Source organism: Symphodus melops (genome assembly GCF_947650265.1).
Source record: "Symphodus melops genome assembly, chromosome: 7".
In the NCBI taxonomy this organism is placed as follows: Eukaryota; Metazoa; Chordata; class Actinopteri; order Labriformes; family Labridae; genus Symphodus; species Symphodus melops.
Genome location: NC_136697.1, coordinates 17,850,376 through 17,866,409, shown reverse-complemented (window position 1 = coordinate 17,866,409; position 16,034 = coordinate 17,850,376). Strand labels below are relative to the sequence as shown.

At 42.9% G+C, this 16,034-nt stretch overlaps 1 protein-coding gene across 1 annotated transcript in view; it reads left to right on the top strand.

Moving 5' to 3' along the window:
• Window positions 1-652: 652 nt before the first annotated feature.
• Window positions 653-16,034, top strand: part of cdh2 (cadherin 2, type 1, N-cadherin (neuronal)) — a 56,331-nt gene continuing 40,949 nt past the window's right edge. The window contains exons 1-2 of the mRNA XM_079347702.1: window positions 653-1,126; window positions 2,863-2,971. Of these exons, the coding sequence (XP_079203828.1) occupies window positions 1,067-1,126; window positions 2,863-2,971 (169 nt within the window). The 5' untranslated portion in view covers window positions 653-1,066. The remainder of the gene's footprint in view (window positions 1,127-2,862; window positions 2,972-16,034) is intronic.

Sequence of the window (16,034 nt, the reverse complement as noted above, 5' to 3'; positions counted from 1 at the left end):
AGAATTGACACTGTTGATCCCTAAGATCCTTTAAGACGAGACTTGCAGTAAACAGCAATTATTTTAGGGCAATGTGATTAAAAATGTTTTTTTTTGTTTTTTTAAAGACAACCCATCAATGAAGCCTGATAAGCTGAGAAACAACTGACTGGATCCTGAATTACTGATGTTCATGACATTGAAAAAGCAGAATTATGAAGCTAATAACCAAGACACTCAAATTAAGCACATTACTTATCAAACTGAATTTACAGGCTCCTATCAACTGTTTGCAGTAATACCACAGTCTCATTTCATTACAGTGAGTGAATTTAACCAATAAGCATATAAATGGTGACCTGAAAATGCTGATAACTAGGCTACTGTAATCGGAAAATGGGGAGAAATATCTTTAAGAGAGTAATTTGGATTAAAAAGACAATTTTAAAAATATGAAGGAGCACAACATTAGAATTGGTTAATGTAGTTAAGATAGGCTACAGGTATGAAAGGAATGCATTTTAAGTTTTTTATTTTTTTCAATATAATAGGCTGTACAACTCGTTATCAAAATGTTATCTAAGATTTAAAATAACACCGCAGAATCAACTCTGGGTACCACCCACTGCGAGTGTACACGACTACTACGTGTTATACTGTATTATAATACTCTGTCATATGGGATGAAGGGAGGCTAGGGTAGCCCTCTCGGTCCCAGCAGTGAAAATTGGCTGTGTGACCGGTAGGGAGAGACAGTGAGATGGGCGGCTTATAGACTAGTGGCTGGGGCTCTTATTGTTTTTGTGTGTCGGGTAGGACTGGGTGGGAGGGAGCAGCAGCAGCCTCAGTACCAGGCACTGCTCCCCCTCTCAGTACTGAACCGGATAGATAGAGGAGGAGGCTGCTGCTGCATGCCGCCGCCGCTCCTGCTTTACTCCTGCCTTTGTCGAAGAGAGGAACCTTTATCACCGCGGCCACACTTGAGCCAGAGGGATATTCTTTATATTTTTTTTTTTACTTCTTCCTCTTTTTTTTTATTTTTACACTGATTCCGAAGAGGGGGAATAAAGCAGTCACGGCCGTACCAATGTACTCACTACACGAGGGCAGCGGTCTGCTCCTGCTGGCGGTCTTGGCAGGACTGCAGGTAACGTAATTTCAAACCGGGTTTTCAAGCTAGCGGAGGAGTTACACCGGACAGTTTTAGCTGCTTGTTGTTCTTTGGAGATGATGTTTGTTGAGTTACGACCCCGCTGAGGCTGTTTGCTTCTCCTACGGGCACTCAACGCTCCGTGTAGTTGGAAAACAGTGCCTTTTAATGAACGCTGAAGTATATAACACGCACTGAAATACCAGCTAACAAGGCAGTTTTTTACTCTATGCGCACGAGACGCTGTTTTGGTTCAAATTGAGCTCATTCAAATTCATTATTTAATATTTAAAGAATTTTAAATTGAGGTGAGGTTGCAATATTTTTAGAGTTCATTGCTTAATGTTTTTATGCCCTGGAAGTTTAAGCCTTACAGGCACACATTAACCTAGTTTCTCCGGTTATATTTAGGTTTAATATGTCTGTAGATTGCTGCAGCGTGTCCCTGTGAGATGATTGTCTGTCTGCTATAAATGAGCAACAATGAAAAGTAGCCTACTGTAAAGCACACATTATTAATAGCCTGACTGCGTGTAACGGTGAGGGGACAATGATCGAGGTTCAACCACAAGGATGCAAACAGCGAGTATTTTTGACGTGTATTTCCTATTCGACTTTGTTGAATCAGCTCCCGAAGAGGCTGCACAGTTTAACAATGCACTTTCAGCAGATTGAAGTGTTAGTTAGCGAGGAGGTGGTGTTTTCTTTATGTCCAGAAATGCATATATATATATTTATATATATATATATATATATATATATATATATATATATATATATATATATCACGCTGTATCGTGTTTGAATCCCCAGCTCTGCTCCTCCTCCCCCCTCCTCCTCTCTGCCAGTATTTTCCATTTAAATTCCTTTTATTAAGAATGGCAAGTGGCACGGATACCCACAATGCTCTTTTTCAGCAGGACTCCTCTCGTTTTACATTCTTTTGAGAATGCATGCAAAGAAATAGGGCCAGGCCGCTCTCTCTTTCTCTCTCTCTCTCCCTGTTCCTAGGAGTCAATGAATCAATGCTGAGATTGTGTGATGGAGAATATTTTGAAACCACAGCATTTTATCCAGTTTTGATTTCTTGTTAAATTCATGTTTTAGCGAAACATAAGCCCACGCCAATCACACATCCCCCCTCTGCGATATCCAACTCTTTTCTCTAAATCTTTTGTGAAGGCACCCTTGACAGAGTTTTGCTTTGCAAAAAAAAGCACTGTAGCCTATTGATCCCTCTCTTTGCCTTACTGTTTCTTTAGACGGCACTAGTTGTTTTGTTGATTTTTACGTTTATTCTGACTTTGCTCATGTTTACTCCTCAAACAGGGGATCGTTAGCATTTACTTTTTATTCCCTTGTTCCTGTGCTTCAAAGTGGAGTGTTTGTCCAGAGCAGCATGTTGATCAGAGGGGCCGACCAAGAGAAGGAGAGAGAGAGTTGGTCGTAACCCATGCCTGGGCCTGGGCCTCTCCAGGGGGACAAATGGAGCTTGTTCTTGCTTAGCCATGCTTTTTGGCTAATGCTTAACCCTTTTGGCCTCATTATCCTAATTGCGGTTCCTGCTATAAAAACAACAGATGCTTTTGTGCAACGGTGGAGACTTCAGAACGTGACCAAGAGGTTTTGGAGGCAACAGAGTGCATTTTTTTTAAGGTTGATTTATGACTCATTGTGCCCACCCCCCTCTCTACTTCTTTCCCCTTCACACCCCCCTCCCCCCACTGTCACAGATTGTAGCAGAGGGCCGGGTCACCCCACCGTGCCGACTGGGCTTCTCTGAAGACGTATACAAGGTTGTGGTGCCAGATATGACGGAGAGAGGACAGCCCCTTTTCAACGGTGAGTGGTGAAATATGCCTGCCAGCGCCGCCGTTCTGGGCTTGGTGCTTGTCATGTCTACGTTTTTCGAACGTGCTCGTGTTTGTCAGCATACACAAGGAGCTGAGCACGCTCGTCTGTGTCGACATGTGTTGCATTTCAGGGAGGATCAGAGCAAGCGCCCATGTTTGAACAATTAGCTTCAGTGAAGTCGTGCCGTGTTGGAAGTCATGTAGTTTGCCTTGTAAAACAGCTCAATGTGGTTCAACTTTATATAGCTGCTGTTATTGTTGCTTACTTGCTGTTTTTTTACCCCTCCAGAGCAGACACATACACACAGGCAGATTGTTGCTCGTGTTCTAGTCCATACATCGGGTTTAACAGTTTGTGGTTTTGAAATGTGCTTTTAGTTAAAACTATCCGTTTTCTTCTGCTGGCTTTTATCCATCAGAGGCAGGAAAACATTGGCGATTGCACCAGGCACATTATTTCTTGTTGCAATGAATTTAAAAAGCACCCACAGATTTTGGATACTTGCATCTTTAAGGAGGCAAACAGCTTAGTTTCAAGAATGCCATTTCTTGTCCTGGTGCATTTTTCACTACTATTCACCATTATTTTATCTTCCCCTATTCCTTCTTACACTACTTTAACATCCCTTTAAACCATATGCTGGAAGCATTTATTGCAGTTACTTGCCTTGAGATTCATACTAGAATTACGTGGTAATGTCTCCAGTTGCAGTATTACAAACTCTACACCCCCACAAAAACCCAAATAACAGCAATCTGAGCGAGTGTTTGTTGCAGCTATTGCCTTTCTGTAACCCAGCTGTAGTAAGTTTATATTTTTAATCACAACCAGTTGCAGACAAAGAAAGTGTAAAATAATGATTACTTTTGCAGTAGTCCATTACATCAAAGCAATCATGACCAATACAGTCTCTTTGGAGTTTATTATTGGGAAGATGGGGATGCAGCTAGCATGAAATGCAATCCTACAGAAGGTAATAAGAAGTGGAATATATCACCAGTGTGCCATGAGGGAGGTTCGAGCCTTGACGTCATTTGGAGCAGAAAACATTCTGACTTGTGTTGGATTTCACAGCTAGTGCCTAAAAGTTACATGTCGCCGTTGATGTGAGTCAGAAAAGGTGGGGGGGGGGGGCAATGAAGAGGGAAGAAAGGAGGGAGGGAAGATGGGTGGTTGCAGCTTTCACTGGGTCTTACCTTGTGCACAAGTTTCCGTTTGATCCTGCAGGTGATGGATTTCCCTCTGTTGGCTCGTGGATGAGCCGTGACCAGGGGTAATCAGGTTCCCTTTTGTTAGCCCGCACCCCCCTTTTCTTCTTTCCTTTTTTTTCTATACCTCCCCCTCCCCCAGTGAGCTGTTGCTCTGAGGAGTTTTCCTTGACAGAGAGGGGCACTCCTGTGTCATTGTAATGCAGCAGGGCTCAGCAGCGTGGGATGATGTTAATGAAACTGCATTCTCTCATGAAAAGCTCCTTTGGCATGTTTTGAAAGACAAAGCCCCCACGTTGTGGAGAGTATGGTGAAAGTTTTTCAACTTTGCTTGCACCATGCTGTTTTTGGGATATTGTTTTTGACCAGTAGCTGAGAGCCTTTGTCTTTCATAATGGTGTTTTAGCCACATGTGGCTGACTAATGCGTTGAGTTACACTTAACATTTCAGTTTATGAGTCAATGGTGCTCCGTTAGAAATACCATGATTAATGTTAATTAATGAGTGAGTTTCGTAGCTGTTATTATTTACTGTACTTCAATTCTAAACATGGGCTTTTTCATGATATATCTGAGCCCGTCAGCTTTTTACAAGTATGCACACACTCCTTAAATCATTAGTTTCATATTAAGCTTGTTTGAAACGGATTCTGGGTTACTACCAGTACCTCGTGTAAGATGTCAGTAATGTGATCCTTCGGCTCATATTGTATTGCGTTCGACCCCCAGAACATGCACGCCGACGCAGCAGGGGTGAGCTGTTAGATATGGCTGTCCCATCTAATTGCATTCTCGTCTTTGTTATTGATTAGGTGAATACACATCCTGAGGTCTTTAAAGCCTGGAAATGGTAGCACTTCACATGCAAACAGCTGGCATTGTATGCGCTGAATTGGAGACATCCTGTGGATTTGATGATGGCAATCGCGGCCAACCAGTTGACAAAGCTATTTGACTGTAAGATTTAATCACGTTCCTCGGGGCGTACGCTAGACTTTTTAACTGTTTGCTGGCCAAGGGAGGCCCCATTGATTCTCTATAGATGAGTTCAAATGTGTTTCTTCAAAGTTGCTAGGCAGAGCAGCACAGGGAAAAAGCCAGGAAGGACAATTATTCTTCCATAAGAAGTCCTCTCCAGTGATCCATTAAAGGGAGGTTACGCTCATTGTTTGCAGATGCAAAAACACATCAGGCTTAGCAGGGCCCACATGACCTTGCTTTTAGGGTTGGAATATTTGCTCTGGCTTGTTACCAAGAGGAGGGAAATGACCAAACGTCGTTAGCTCTTATCAGGCCATCGAACAGATGAAAGCAGCTTTAAACATTGTGCAGTGTTTTCTCTTATCTTGTTTAGTCACTTGATGAAGTGTCTTGTTTTACTAAATTGCATTTAATTTCAGGTAGCCTGCGGGTGGTTTGCCCCTGGGTGTCTAATGGAATTCTGGTGGCTTTGGAGAGCTGACACACATTGTGCAGGGTTTTTTTTTTCCTTTCTTCCAGATGAGGCCTTTAAAGCAGGGTTGCAGAGTGAGCATTATTCAGCAGAGGTTTCCCTCCCTAAAAACTGGGTTAATGAAAAGCCCAAAAGCCTAATTGGGCTTAATACACTCTCTTATGCTGCTGTTCTTCCATCCCTACCCCCAACCATCTTTTCCTACTTTCATTTTTCCTCCCTGCGCCCCCCCACCGCCCTGTGTTGTACTTCATTTTCTTGACAATTATGCAAGCTCTGGTGATGAAAGAAAAGTGCGTCTGCCGCCTGCTTTAGCCTTAGTTGAAATACTTCAAGTGTGAGCTCGTCACGGAGGTCCAGTGAGGCGGATCCACAGACGAGTTGAAGGGAGGGACTTCCAGTTGACTAGTTTAATAATGTGATTGTAACAATTAGTGTCAACGTCAGCAATGAGAACACAAACTGGAAAGCTCTCTTGGGCTGTGCGGTTTCTCGGAATTTGCAGTTAATCCATCAGTAGGTTTAATCAGCCCTCTTTGCTGTTTGCTTAAATCAAACCTGTTAAACAAACCAAAGCTCTGCCCCTTTGACAAGAAAAAACAATGTGCTCTTGAGACGCTGAAATTTTGCACCAGCTGAAGCCGTTTTCATGTTGTTCTGGTTCTCTGCGCTCTGTTAACATCGTGATAGCTCTTGGGTACAGCTGGGGCCACTCAGATGTGTTTAAGGGGCCCCAGTGTTTGGCGAGACATGACCCTGCTCGACCCTCTCCTGTAAACTGGTAAACTGGGCCAAGTGCTCGGTGACGTACTCTCTCTCTCTCTCCCCTGAACACAGATTCGGGATTGGGCAAGTGGAGTGGGGGGGGGGTTAGGTGAGGAGGAGATGAATGAAAGACCAGCAAACAAGGTCCTGACCCCCACCCCACCCCCCCACCAGGGTGACAGCAATTGTACGGCACCCCTACCTCATGTTGTTGTGACCTGTGGGGTCGATCGTTCATCACGGAGAAACAGACACATCTGACTAAAACAGATTTTCAGGCAGCCTGCAAAGTCAAACTTTTTTTTTTTTTACATTTTCTGCTTCAACCACATGATAGACTGAGGTGTGTGGGGTCTGTATTGATGTCTGGGCCCGTGCTGAATTATTCAATAGTCAAACATGACTTTCTTGATATTCAAATTCTTGCTCAAGACGATGCCCTATAGAGCACAGTGGAGATACCATGCAGTCAAAGAAGAGTGGGGGGGAAAAAAATGAAGAGGCACGACATACAGCAAAGATCATTGACAAGAGCCATCTTTGTCTTTTACATTGGATTTAATGTCTTGGGCTTCTTGTTTCGTGATATTTATAATCTTAAGCAGCAGTTTCATTCTAAGTTTGTTTGTAAGTGCACTTTATTGCCGCCCCTCCCCCCCCATCTTTTTTTTTGTCTGGAAGTGGATCAATGAATGCAGGGTCTTTGTTTGCACTGATCAATATGTTGTAATGAAGGCTACGCTCCAGTTCCCAGCTAAAGCATCAATGGCGGCTTGGGTTTGAATTCCTTTTTCTTTCTTCATTGTCGTCAGCCCGCATACATTTCATTTCATCTCCATGTCACTATTTTTTTTTTCCTCTGGTTGCACCATGGCCTACTTATCCAGCACACATATTGTGACGGCAGGTTGGAGCTTGGCAGCGTATGGTTGAGGTAGTAACCTTTCATGCTATTTGCCCACAGTGAAGCAAGAAGGAAGAGTAAGTCTAAGAGCTTTTGTAAGGGCCGACGAGGATCTATATCATGAAAATGACAAAATAATGTTAGCATGCTGAAGCGATTGCACCCATCCGTGTCTAATTTGTGGGTGTGTTTTTGAGCCTGCTGGGTGGCATGGCAGGAGAGTACATATTTTATTTATGTCTGACCTTTTTTTTTTTTCAAGATCTGAGTTCTCAACAAAAAAAAACAAAACGATGGCTGGCCTGAAAATAATCTCTCCATATTCTGAGGCCGACAGATATCTGAAAAATGCCTCTGCCGAGATAAAGTATTTTGTAGAGGCGGACATTATCCTGATGGCTTCTCGTCACCTTTGCTCATATCACTCTTATCAGCTGCAGGCCCTGCCCTCTGCTGTTGGCACCTAACCGTGTGTGTCTCTGACATTGGTCAGTAGTTAAGGTGTCTCTCTCTCTCTCATGCCTGTGAGGGCGGGGGGGTTTGTCCTTGGCATATAATTAGCTTGAACCCAGACAGCTCCTGGTAACACAGACTTCTATAACTATCGGTTAGTCGAGGTGAAAATCAGCAGTCAGACTTTGCAGTATAATCTGACTTGGACTACATAAATACAGGATGTCATTTGTTTTTCCACAAGGCTGCATTTAACTACATTTGCCAGCTGAAAAGATCGTTGTCCTGATTCAAGGGGGCAGGGTACAGCTCAGCGTAGACCTTTTAACTGTATTTCTCCTCCTCACAGCCGTGTGAAGGTTAGACGGGTTTTATAGGTTATTTGGTTCTCGATCACACCTGGGCCTCCCCCGTCCCCCCTCCATCCCTGACGTTGTATTGCTTCGGTTTTAAAATTGATGTGTGCTTTCCATCTACAGCACTGTCGCAGGAGAAAAAAAAGATTTATTTCTTCCACTAAAACAATCTTTTCCTATTGGTCATGATGTGAGGGGAAGCTCGGAGCTTTCTTGGTGATTTTTCTCTGGTTCAGCTGACACACACTGCTTGTGATGGGATTTTATTTGATACAAAGAACACCCAGGAAGCGCATACTATGACCTGGCTATGTAATGAGTCCGTGTATAAATAGCTAAATTGACCTGACACTCTGCATATATTCCAACTTATAACTAGGCTAGTGTTATTTTTCACAAGAGAAATGTTTGAACGAGTATGGAAGAGAAAATGCCAGCTTGCACTTAGAAGACAATACATCAGCTCTGGGAGTGAATTGTTTACTTTTCTGGGGACTGATTTGTGGATTTGGGTGCCATTTTTCTTCTGTGGGGCAGCCTTTTTTTTTTTTTTTGGGCTGATAGAGCAAACAACACCATATCTCTTTCACAGATCCTGTCTCTACAAAGAAAGCCCTGTTTGCTGTGTTGCCCCAGCTGTTTATTGTGCAATACCCCCGTTGGATTTTACCCACAATTTCTCTCTGCACACTGCTTGTTTTTCTCATTATGTAGAGCTAGATTAGAGAACAGAGAGCCTTGGCTTCATGTTTTTTAATCGGCAGGCAATGTGAACGGAAGCTACAGCCAGACCCTACTTTCTCCATGTCTCGTCGAATCTTTTGTCTTTACAGCAACACATTTTCGCTTTCTTTACCTTTTAGCTTTGTTGCTGTTAGACAAGATTGCATTCACCGGCTGCCCAGATGTAGATTTAGCAGGACTGAATGACACACTGCGTCTTTGTGCGCTGGGTCAAACTAGCCAATACTCAAAATGAATATATTAATGAGACAGTTTGAGAAAAATGTGGAATTAGGGACAGAACGAGCCTTGTGTTTATCCCTGTATACGGGTGACACACATAGCTCACATAGTTAACCCTCGACTGTGTTCAAAAAGCTACATGAGTTGGCACGCTATTATTCCCCCTGACAACAAAAGGGGGAAAAAAACAACATTGAAGCAGGGAAACGTTAATTGACCCAGATAGTGTAACCATGTTTCACAAAGACCAATATCCTGCCTGGGAGGAGACGTCTACCTCCTGCCGGCCACGCCGACTATTGTGTTCCGGCGGAGGCTTCAATTTCAACACACCAGCGCCTCTCTGGACTGTAGCCTCCGATGAGTCGCGAGGTCGTATGCCATGACATTGTCTTCTCTTCTTTACACACCAGCCACCACTCCCTCCTCATTCCCCCCCCCCCCTTACACGTGCGCCTTGAGACGGAGGAGCTCCCTCGACTCTCCCCAGTGATTGATGGGACTTAATTGAGTAATGCAAGGACAGTGCTGGAGCATTTAGTCCTTTATTCTACATCTAAGATTCTCTCCCAGAGTGACCTTGGTTGGTTCACAGCTTCAGTCATGAGTGTGATGGGCGACTTTAGTGGTGTTGGTTATAAATCTGATAGATGGTTGTCTTAGATTTTGTGGAGGTTGTGTTATTTTTTTTTTGATGGCTTTTTGTGCTCAGTGCCTGTAGACATCCGGACAGTACTGGGAATTATCGAGTGAAAGTTGTTTCTATTTTCTTCTGCCTATCCAACCATATAAAGAACATCAGACAGTTTAATCTTGATTGACCAGATATTGAGGACATTGTTGAACTCTTTGTTCATCAGAGAAGCAAATGTGACCCACCATATTCCTTGTCTCAATTGATCTACTGTTAGCAGGCCTCGCTGACACCCATGTCTGCCATCACCACATGGATATTATGATTGACCTGCAGCAATTTCTTGTCCCCCCCATTTGAGCGTACACTATGGCCTCCCATCGCTCTGCATGCAGCCTGCTTTGTCTGAGTTCATATCATCACTGCCTCTGTCGATATTTACTGAAGCATTGAAGAGTGTGCAGCATGTCACCACTTTATCTCCTGTAGCACTGCCTCCTCGGCAGGACAGGGGTTGGGTTGTGGTTGGGGTTGGGGGGGGGGCATTCTTGCTGCTCCAAGTTAAAAAGCATTTAATTTCTCTTATGTTGAGTCCGACTTGCATGAAGTAACCCTGTGACAAACCTTCACCATACCGCAAGTTTGAATGTGATTTTGATTCAATTTGATTCAATATCTCGTTGTTGTTTCTTACGTAATCACTTAAACTGTGATAAATAGAATTGCGGAGACGACACAATGGCTTGGTTGTCTCTTCCTAAATCGATTTGTCATCAAACCAAGTGATTTAGGAATACTCCGTGTCACCACAACTACACCGCAAACCTTGTTTTAGAACAACATCTTGGCAAACACGTTCCTTTACTCCATCCAAAATAAGAGCAGCATTTTGGCATCTCAGTACAGAACTCCTTCTAGTCAGCTGTCAAATATTAAATGTTTGCATCTATAGTTCTGCTCCAGGTCCTGAATGTGGTTCTCTTTCCCTTCTTAATATTTACATTTATCCACCAGTTTCTAAGCTGTTTCCCTGTTTACTCTGAGCAGGTAGGGTTCTCATTGTGTGAGCCAGAAAACTGCCAACTGCCATCCATTAGAGCTGCATGATTAATTCTATTCAAATCAATATTTACGTTCCTAACTCTGAATCCCATTCATACACCACAATGATTTTGTGTTTGGATAAACGGGAGATCAGTTGAATTAAGCTAAACACTACTAATATCTTCCCAAACTGCAAACTGAGATAAAAATAAGTATGGAAAAAATTAAGCCCTGCCGTTGACTTTGAGAAAAAGGAAATACATGAGTCTAGTATAGAAAAAACAAACAGTACTTAAATAAGGGTTAAATAGTTGGAGGGCCCATTGCAGCAAATAAAGGGATCAGCATTGTTCGGTATGAGTCTGGAAAAAAAACTACAACACAATCCCTGTTGCCTTCTCTTGCTGTCTGGAGGGGGGAAAAGTACCTCCTCAAAAACTTTCAAGGGTGTTCTTTTTCCAAGGCTGTTGCATTGCATGTTGGGTTTAGTAACTATTCCAAATAAAGCAAGTCTCCTAGTTCCAGAGAGGCTTTCTATTCTGTTGTCGAATAGTATTTAAAGGTCTCACAGTCTGCCCTTTTTTTGGCTTCACGTATCTATTTGATGTGCCTCGTTCATAATCACTAATGTTCAAAATCAAGTGTCTGTTTTCACGTACTGCCGCTCCATGCAGCGTCTCTCATCTGCAGAGATGTAGTCCAAGTCACGAAAGTTTGTAACACTCTGAATCCCCCACGATCAAGGGTCCCCACACGTGTGGGCCGAGTCACTCTGATGTAATTGGTCAGTTGCTCAGCGCGGATGTCACACGGCCGTGCAGCACGAACTTGGTCACGCTACAACGACGCAAATTTTATGCGGGGGGGGGGGGGGGGGACATGCAGTGTTACATGCAGCTTCTGCTACAGTTAACATGAGGACGTAGGAGAAGACAGGATTCCTTGGACTTTGAATCTGTGCACATAGATATGCCTCATCATACCCTGGAAAACACACAGAAGAGCATTTCAAAGGAGAATATGGGACCTATAATAAAGCCGTACTGTATTTGTATGTAAACTGGGACTGCACACACTGTAAGCTTGACAACAGTGACACCAGTTTTCCAGTGCTCACCAGCATTCCAACGAGTCTCCATCTGATTGCAGCAGAATGTGATACACTCAATCTTGTATAGGTCCTGTGTCAGCCCTTCACTCTCACACTAATTGTTCTAAGCACTGTGACCTTTGTAGAAGATAAGCTTCCTTCGGTTGACTTGAAGAGTTTGGAATAACGGCCTCAACCATTAATTTATGGCATTGCTAACCATATGAGGGCTATGAGCCAAGGTTATTGACCTTTCACGCCTGTCACTAGTGATAGAGGGAGCCAGAGCCAGGAGGAAAATGAATTGGGCTTATTAAGGAGCTGGGCTTTGCATGAAACCTAGGGGGCATCTTTATTCTCCACTTTTCTCTTTCATTTAAGTCATGACTTTTTTTTTTCTTTGCACACCGTTTGACCAATTGTCTCCTGCCAAAGTAGAAACTGAGAGCACATGCACTGAGAGTTTCTCTGAATCATAAAGCTCCCCTTGAGTGTGTCGAGGAGAGATCAGGGTGCAACGCATGAAATGCCTGGAGGATTAACACTTGGAGCACAAAACACATTGAGGTCATGATTATTAGATGAAAGATTTTGCAGACTCAGAATAGCAAATCAAGATTTTTTTTTTCTTTTTTTAATGCAAAGACAATTTAAAGTGCTTGACAACACTGCAGTTATAATTCTCCCGCAAATCTTTTTGTCTTCGTGGGATTTAGCTTGTTATTTACAAGTGTAGCTGTTAGACAATGGAGAAAAGCTGGACAGGCACAAAATGAAACATTTGAACAAAATGTAGCATGCAAAGAATGCTGCGTGGACGCCCATGGTTTAGAGATGATTGAGCACATGTTATTTCAGCCCCATCCTCCCTCTTAGCTCCAAGTCTGTAAAACCCTTGTGGGAGGCAGGGGAGGCATGCATTTATATTGGATCAACATGCTATGATGTTATTTTTTTTCCCCAGCTCCACTACTTGTGTTTATAATCATACCCGGGTCCCTTGTGGGGTTCAACTAAAACCATTTTTATTGACTGGAGAAGCTTATCTGCGCGTGATGCATTGTTTGTACATATAGAGCCACAATCACATCCCAGTGGAAATAAGCAATAGATGACAACACAGAACTTGTACCATAACTGTGTTTTTTATTTTTTTATGATAATTATTAGAAGGCCTCCCCGGTGGGGTTCAACTTAAAGAACTATTTTTAATAATGCATGTTCTGTTTTTTATACATTTATCTTTGAAATTTCAGCTGGCCTCATAGCAATTACCTAATTTGGAGAGCAGGAGCAGAGACCGACTCAGTGATGCTGCTTCACTCCCCCCTCTACAGGATTAATTTAGAGGAGCTTGTTGAATTTTTCAAGTGTTTGTTTATTTGCAGCGAGATAGCCAGAGGATGAGGCAAAGGACGAATGCATCAGTATTTTGTGTGCCTGAGAGAGCTGTTTGTAAATGCATGTACGTTTGTGCGTTGGAGGGACTTATTTCCGCGCTCAGGTGGACCACTTATCAAATCGTACAGTACGTACGAAATATGAGGGGGGAAAAAAACCATTATCTCCACTGCTGAGTAGTGCTAGTACCTTTTGAGTGGGAGGGCTATTTTGGAACTGAAAACCTCACTACCGCTGGAGCTTATACCTCAAGCGGGGAGAGTGGACAAGTGGGAGATTGGGAGGGGGGGGGGAAGACATGCACTTAGGGTGTGATCACACTGCAGCGGTATATGGTTGTCACTTAAAAGCTTTAGGTTCAAACATAGCACAGTTGCAAAAGAGGATGCCAACCAAATACAGGAAAAGCTTGACAATGTCCGTTGAGTTTCTGTTTGTTTGTTTTTTTTTTTTTGGTGCTGGATTTCAGCTGGAAACACATTCAGTCACTCAAAGTGGGCAACATTATGGTAATACCTCGCTTCACTTCTGAGCGGCTCTTTTCCCCACGCAAGATGCAAGTCACTCATGGAGATAGAGATGAAATGTAACATCTTTTTCAATTTTCAATCGAGACGCCGCCTTTAAACTCCTTTTGCCCTCATTGTTGTCCACTTTGTGGCCTGGCACTGAACGCTGCACTTTAAGCTGAGCACTCACAGTGACTACATTTGTCAGGAGAAAAGCAAGGCAGTGTTGGCCGATGATATGATATTACACCTTTTGGTTGTTTGAGGAATGAAAGCAGGCTGAAAAAAAAAAACATTGCTGGTGGCCCCTTTTTATGTTCAAACTTGTGTTTCCGTGGTTACTGGTGTTGGTAATAGATAAGGATATTAATCTATTGGGTCATTTTACTCTACTGCTCTGATATACCAGTACTTGTCATTTTAAAGCCTTGTTGTCAGTTTTTGATACAACTATCAATCATAAACTTTGATTATAAACATCTGAGCTGCACATCATTGTCCATTAGTCACCCTCGTTTCAGGCGACAGAGATGTGTAGATGATGTTTTTTTTATGGTGGATGTGTGTGTAGCTATTATTCATGCTTTAGATCTACAGAAACCTTTTAGGCCCACTAATGTTTGACACCCAGTTTGACACAGTTTACAGTAATATCAACAGACTTAAAAAAAAAAAGGCCTCTCGAGTGGACAGGAAACTTCTCAGACATGAAGAGTCTTAAATAAAGTGAGGAGGGAGGATTTGCTCAACATAAACCATCAGGTTGACATGGCTTTATTGCTCCAGAATTTAGTGTTTGTTTAAAGCTACTCCCCCAACCGCAGCACACAACACACACACACACACACACACACACACACACACACACACACACACACACACACACATCTTATTAGATTAATAGCCGAAAAAGTACTTTGACGAAGTCGTGTGAATGTTTTCTCGTCTCTCCTACCAAGAATGTGTTGTCCTGGAGAGCTAAGGTCAAAAGACACAAACAAGCCTTTGTTCTGCAATTACCCGGCTTATTCTGTGCACACAGACTGCTGTGGACAACACTGGCACACGTTGTTCTCTTATATATCTGTTGATAGATTTTGGTTGTTGAGTGACAGAAGATACTAATTCGTAAGCTGTACAGTATATTAATAATTCTTCTTATTAGAATAAAGTAAAATTATGCACTGTGGGATATTTCATCGACAAAAACAATAAAAAATCAGAATGGAAAGATTCATGACCTACCCAAAGATCATTAATGGTGTTTGGAAAAAAATGAGTCAAATAATATCCTCTGGTATGTTTGAGATGTCAGAAGACTACAAACTTTGTAGGCATCAATTACTGCTAGTTTCATATGGCTTCACACTTATTATCAATTAGCTTAATCAAAATTGATAAAGGAGATCATCTATTATGGAGAAGATTCATTTATATTGTTGCTTCTTGCAAGTATAATCAGTACCATCTCACAGGAAGACCACATGGGCATGGTCGCGTTCATCTGCACGCATAATAACAAGCAGGACATCTTCAAATTGACCATCCCACTGAGGACCATGAACAGGGCGTTTGCAGACATTAAAGGGTGTGTATGTGTGGTGCACTCGGTGTCGGGCATTGATGAAAGCTGCGAGATTTTTCTATGAAACAACCTATGCGGTGTCTAGCCTGCCCTCAACCTATACTCTGATCACCAGCCTTCATTTATTGGTCTGTCTGCAGTCTGCTTGGGAAATGCAATCTCACCAACATTGATTTGTGTCTGTTTGAAAAAGAGGCGGTCCAGATACCAGGCAAATGCATAAAATGTCCCTTTGTTTTTCCATCTTTTTTCACCCTCCTCTCCCTTTCTCTCTTCATTTCCACCACTCGCTCTCTTTCATTCATTTGCTTCTTGCAAATCCATTCAAAGTGTTCCACGCAGACAGGACGGCAGTTCCTTAGCCTCTTATCGTGCCTTCCACAAGACCACCAAAGGGGGGGGGGTAAGCGTGTGTACACAGGCAGCTGTGCATCCACTGCAAGACTCCATTCTGTGCAGGATAAGTAGGGATTGGCATGTTCTCTGCTCAAAAATGCAACAGCTGGGCAGAGCTCTTCACTCTTCCCACATGACAAAGACTGACTGAAATGAGACATAAAGAGACCCGAACGAGAGACGGGACATAGACCCAAAGAGGGGTTTCCTCAGCTTCCCGGCTGTCGCTTGGAGCAAAGCAAATGTTGGCGCATGTGTTATGAGTTAGCACCGACCTAACTGTTTTT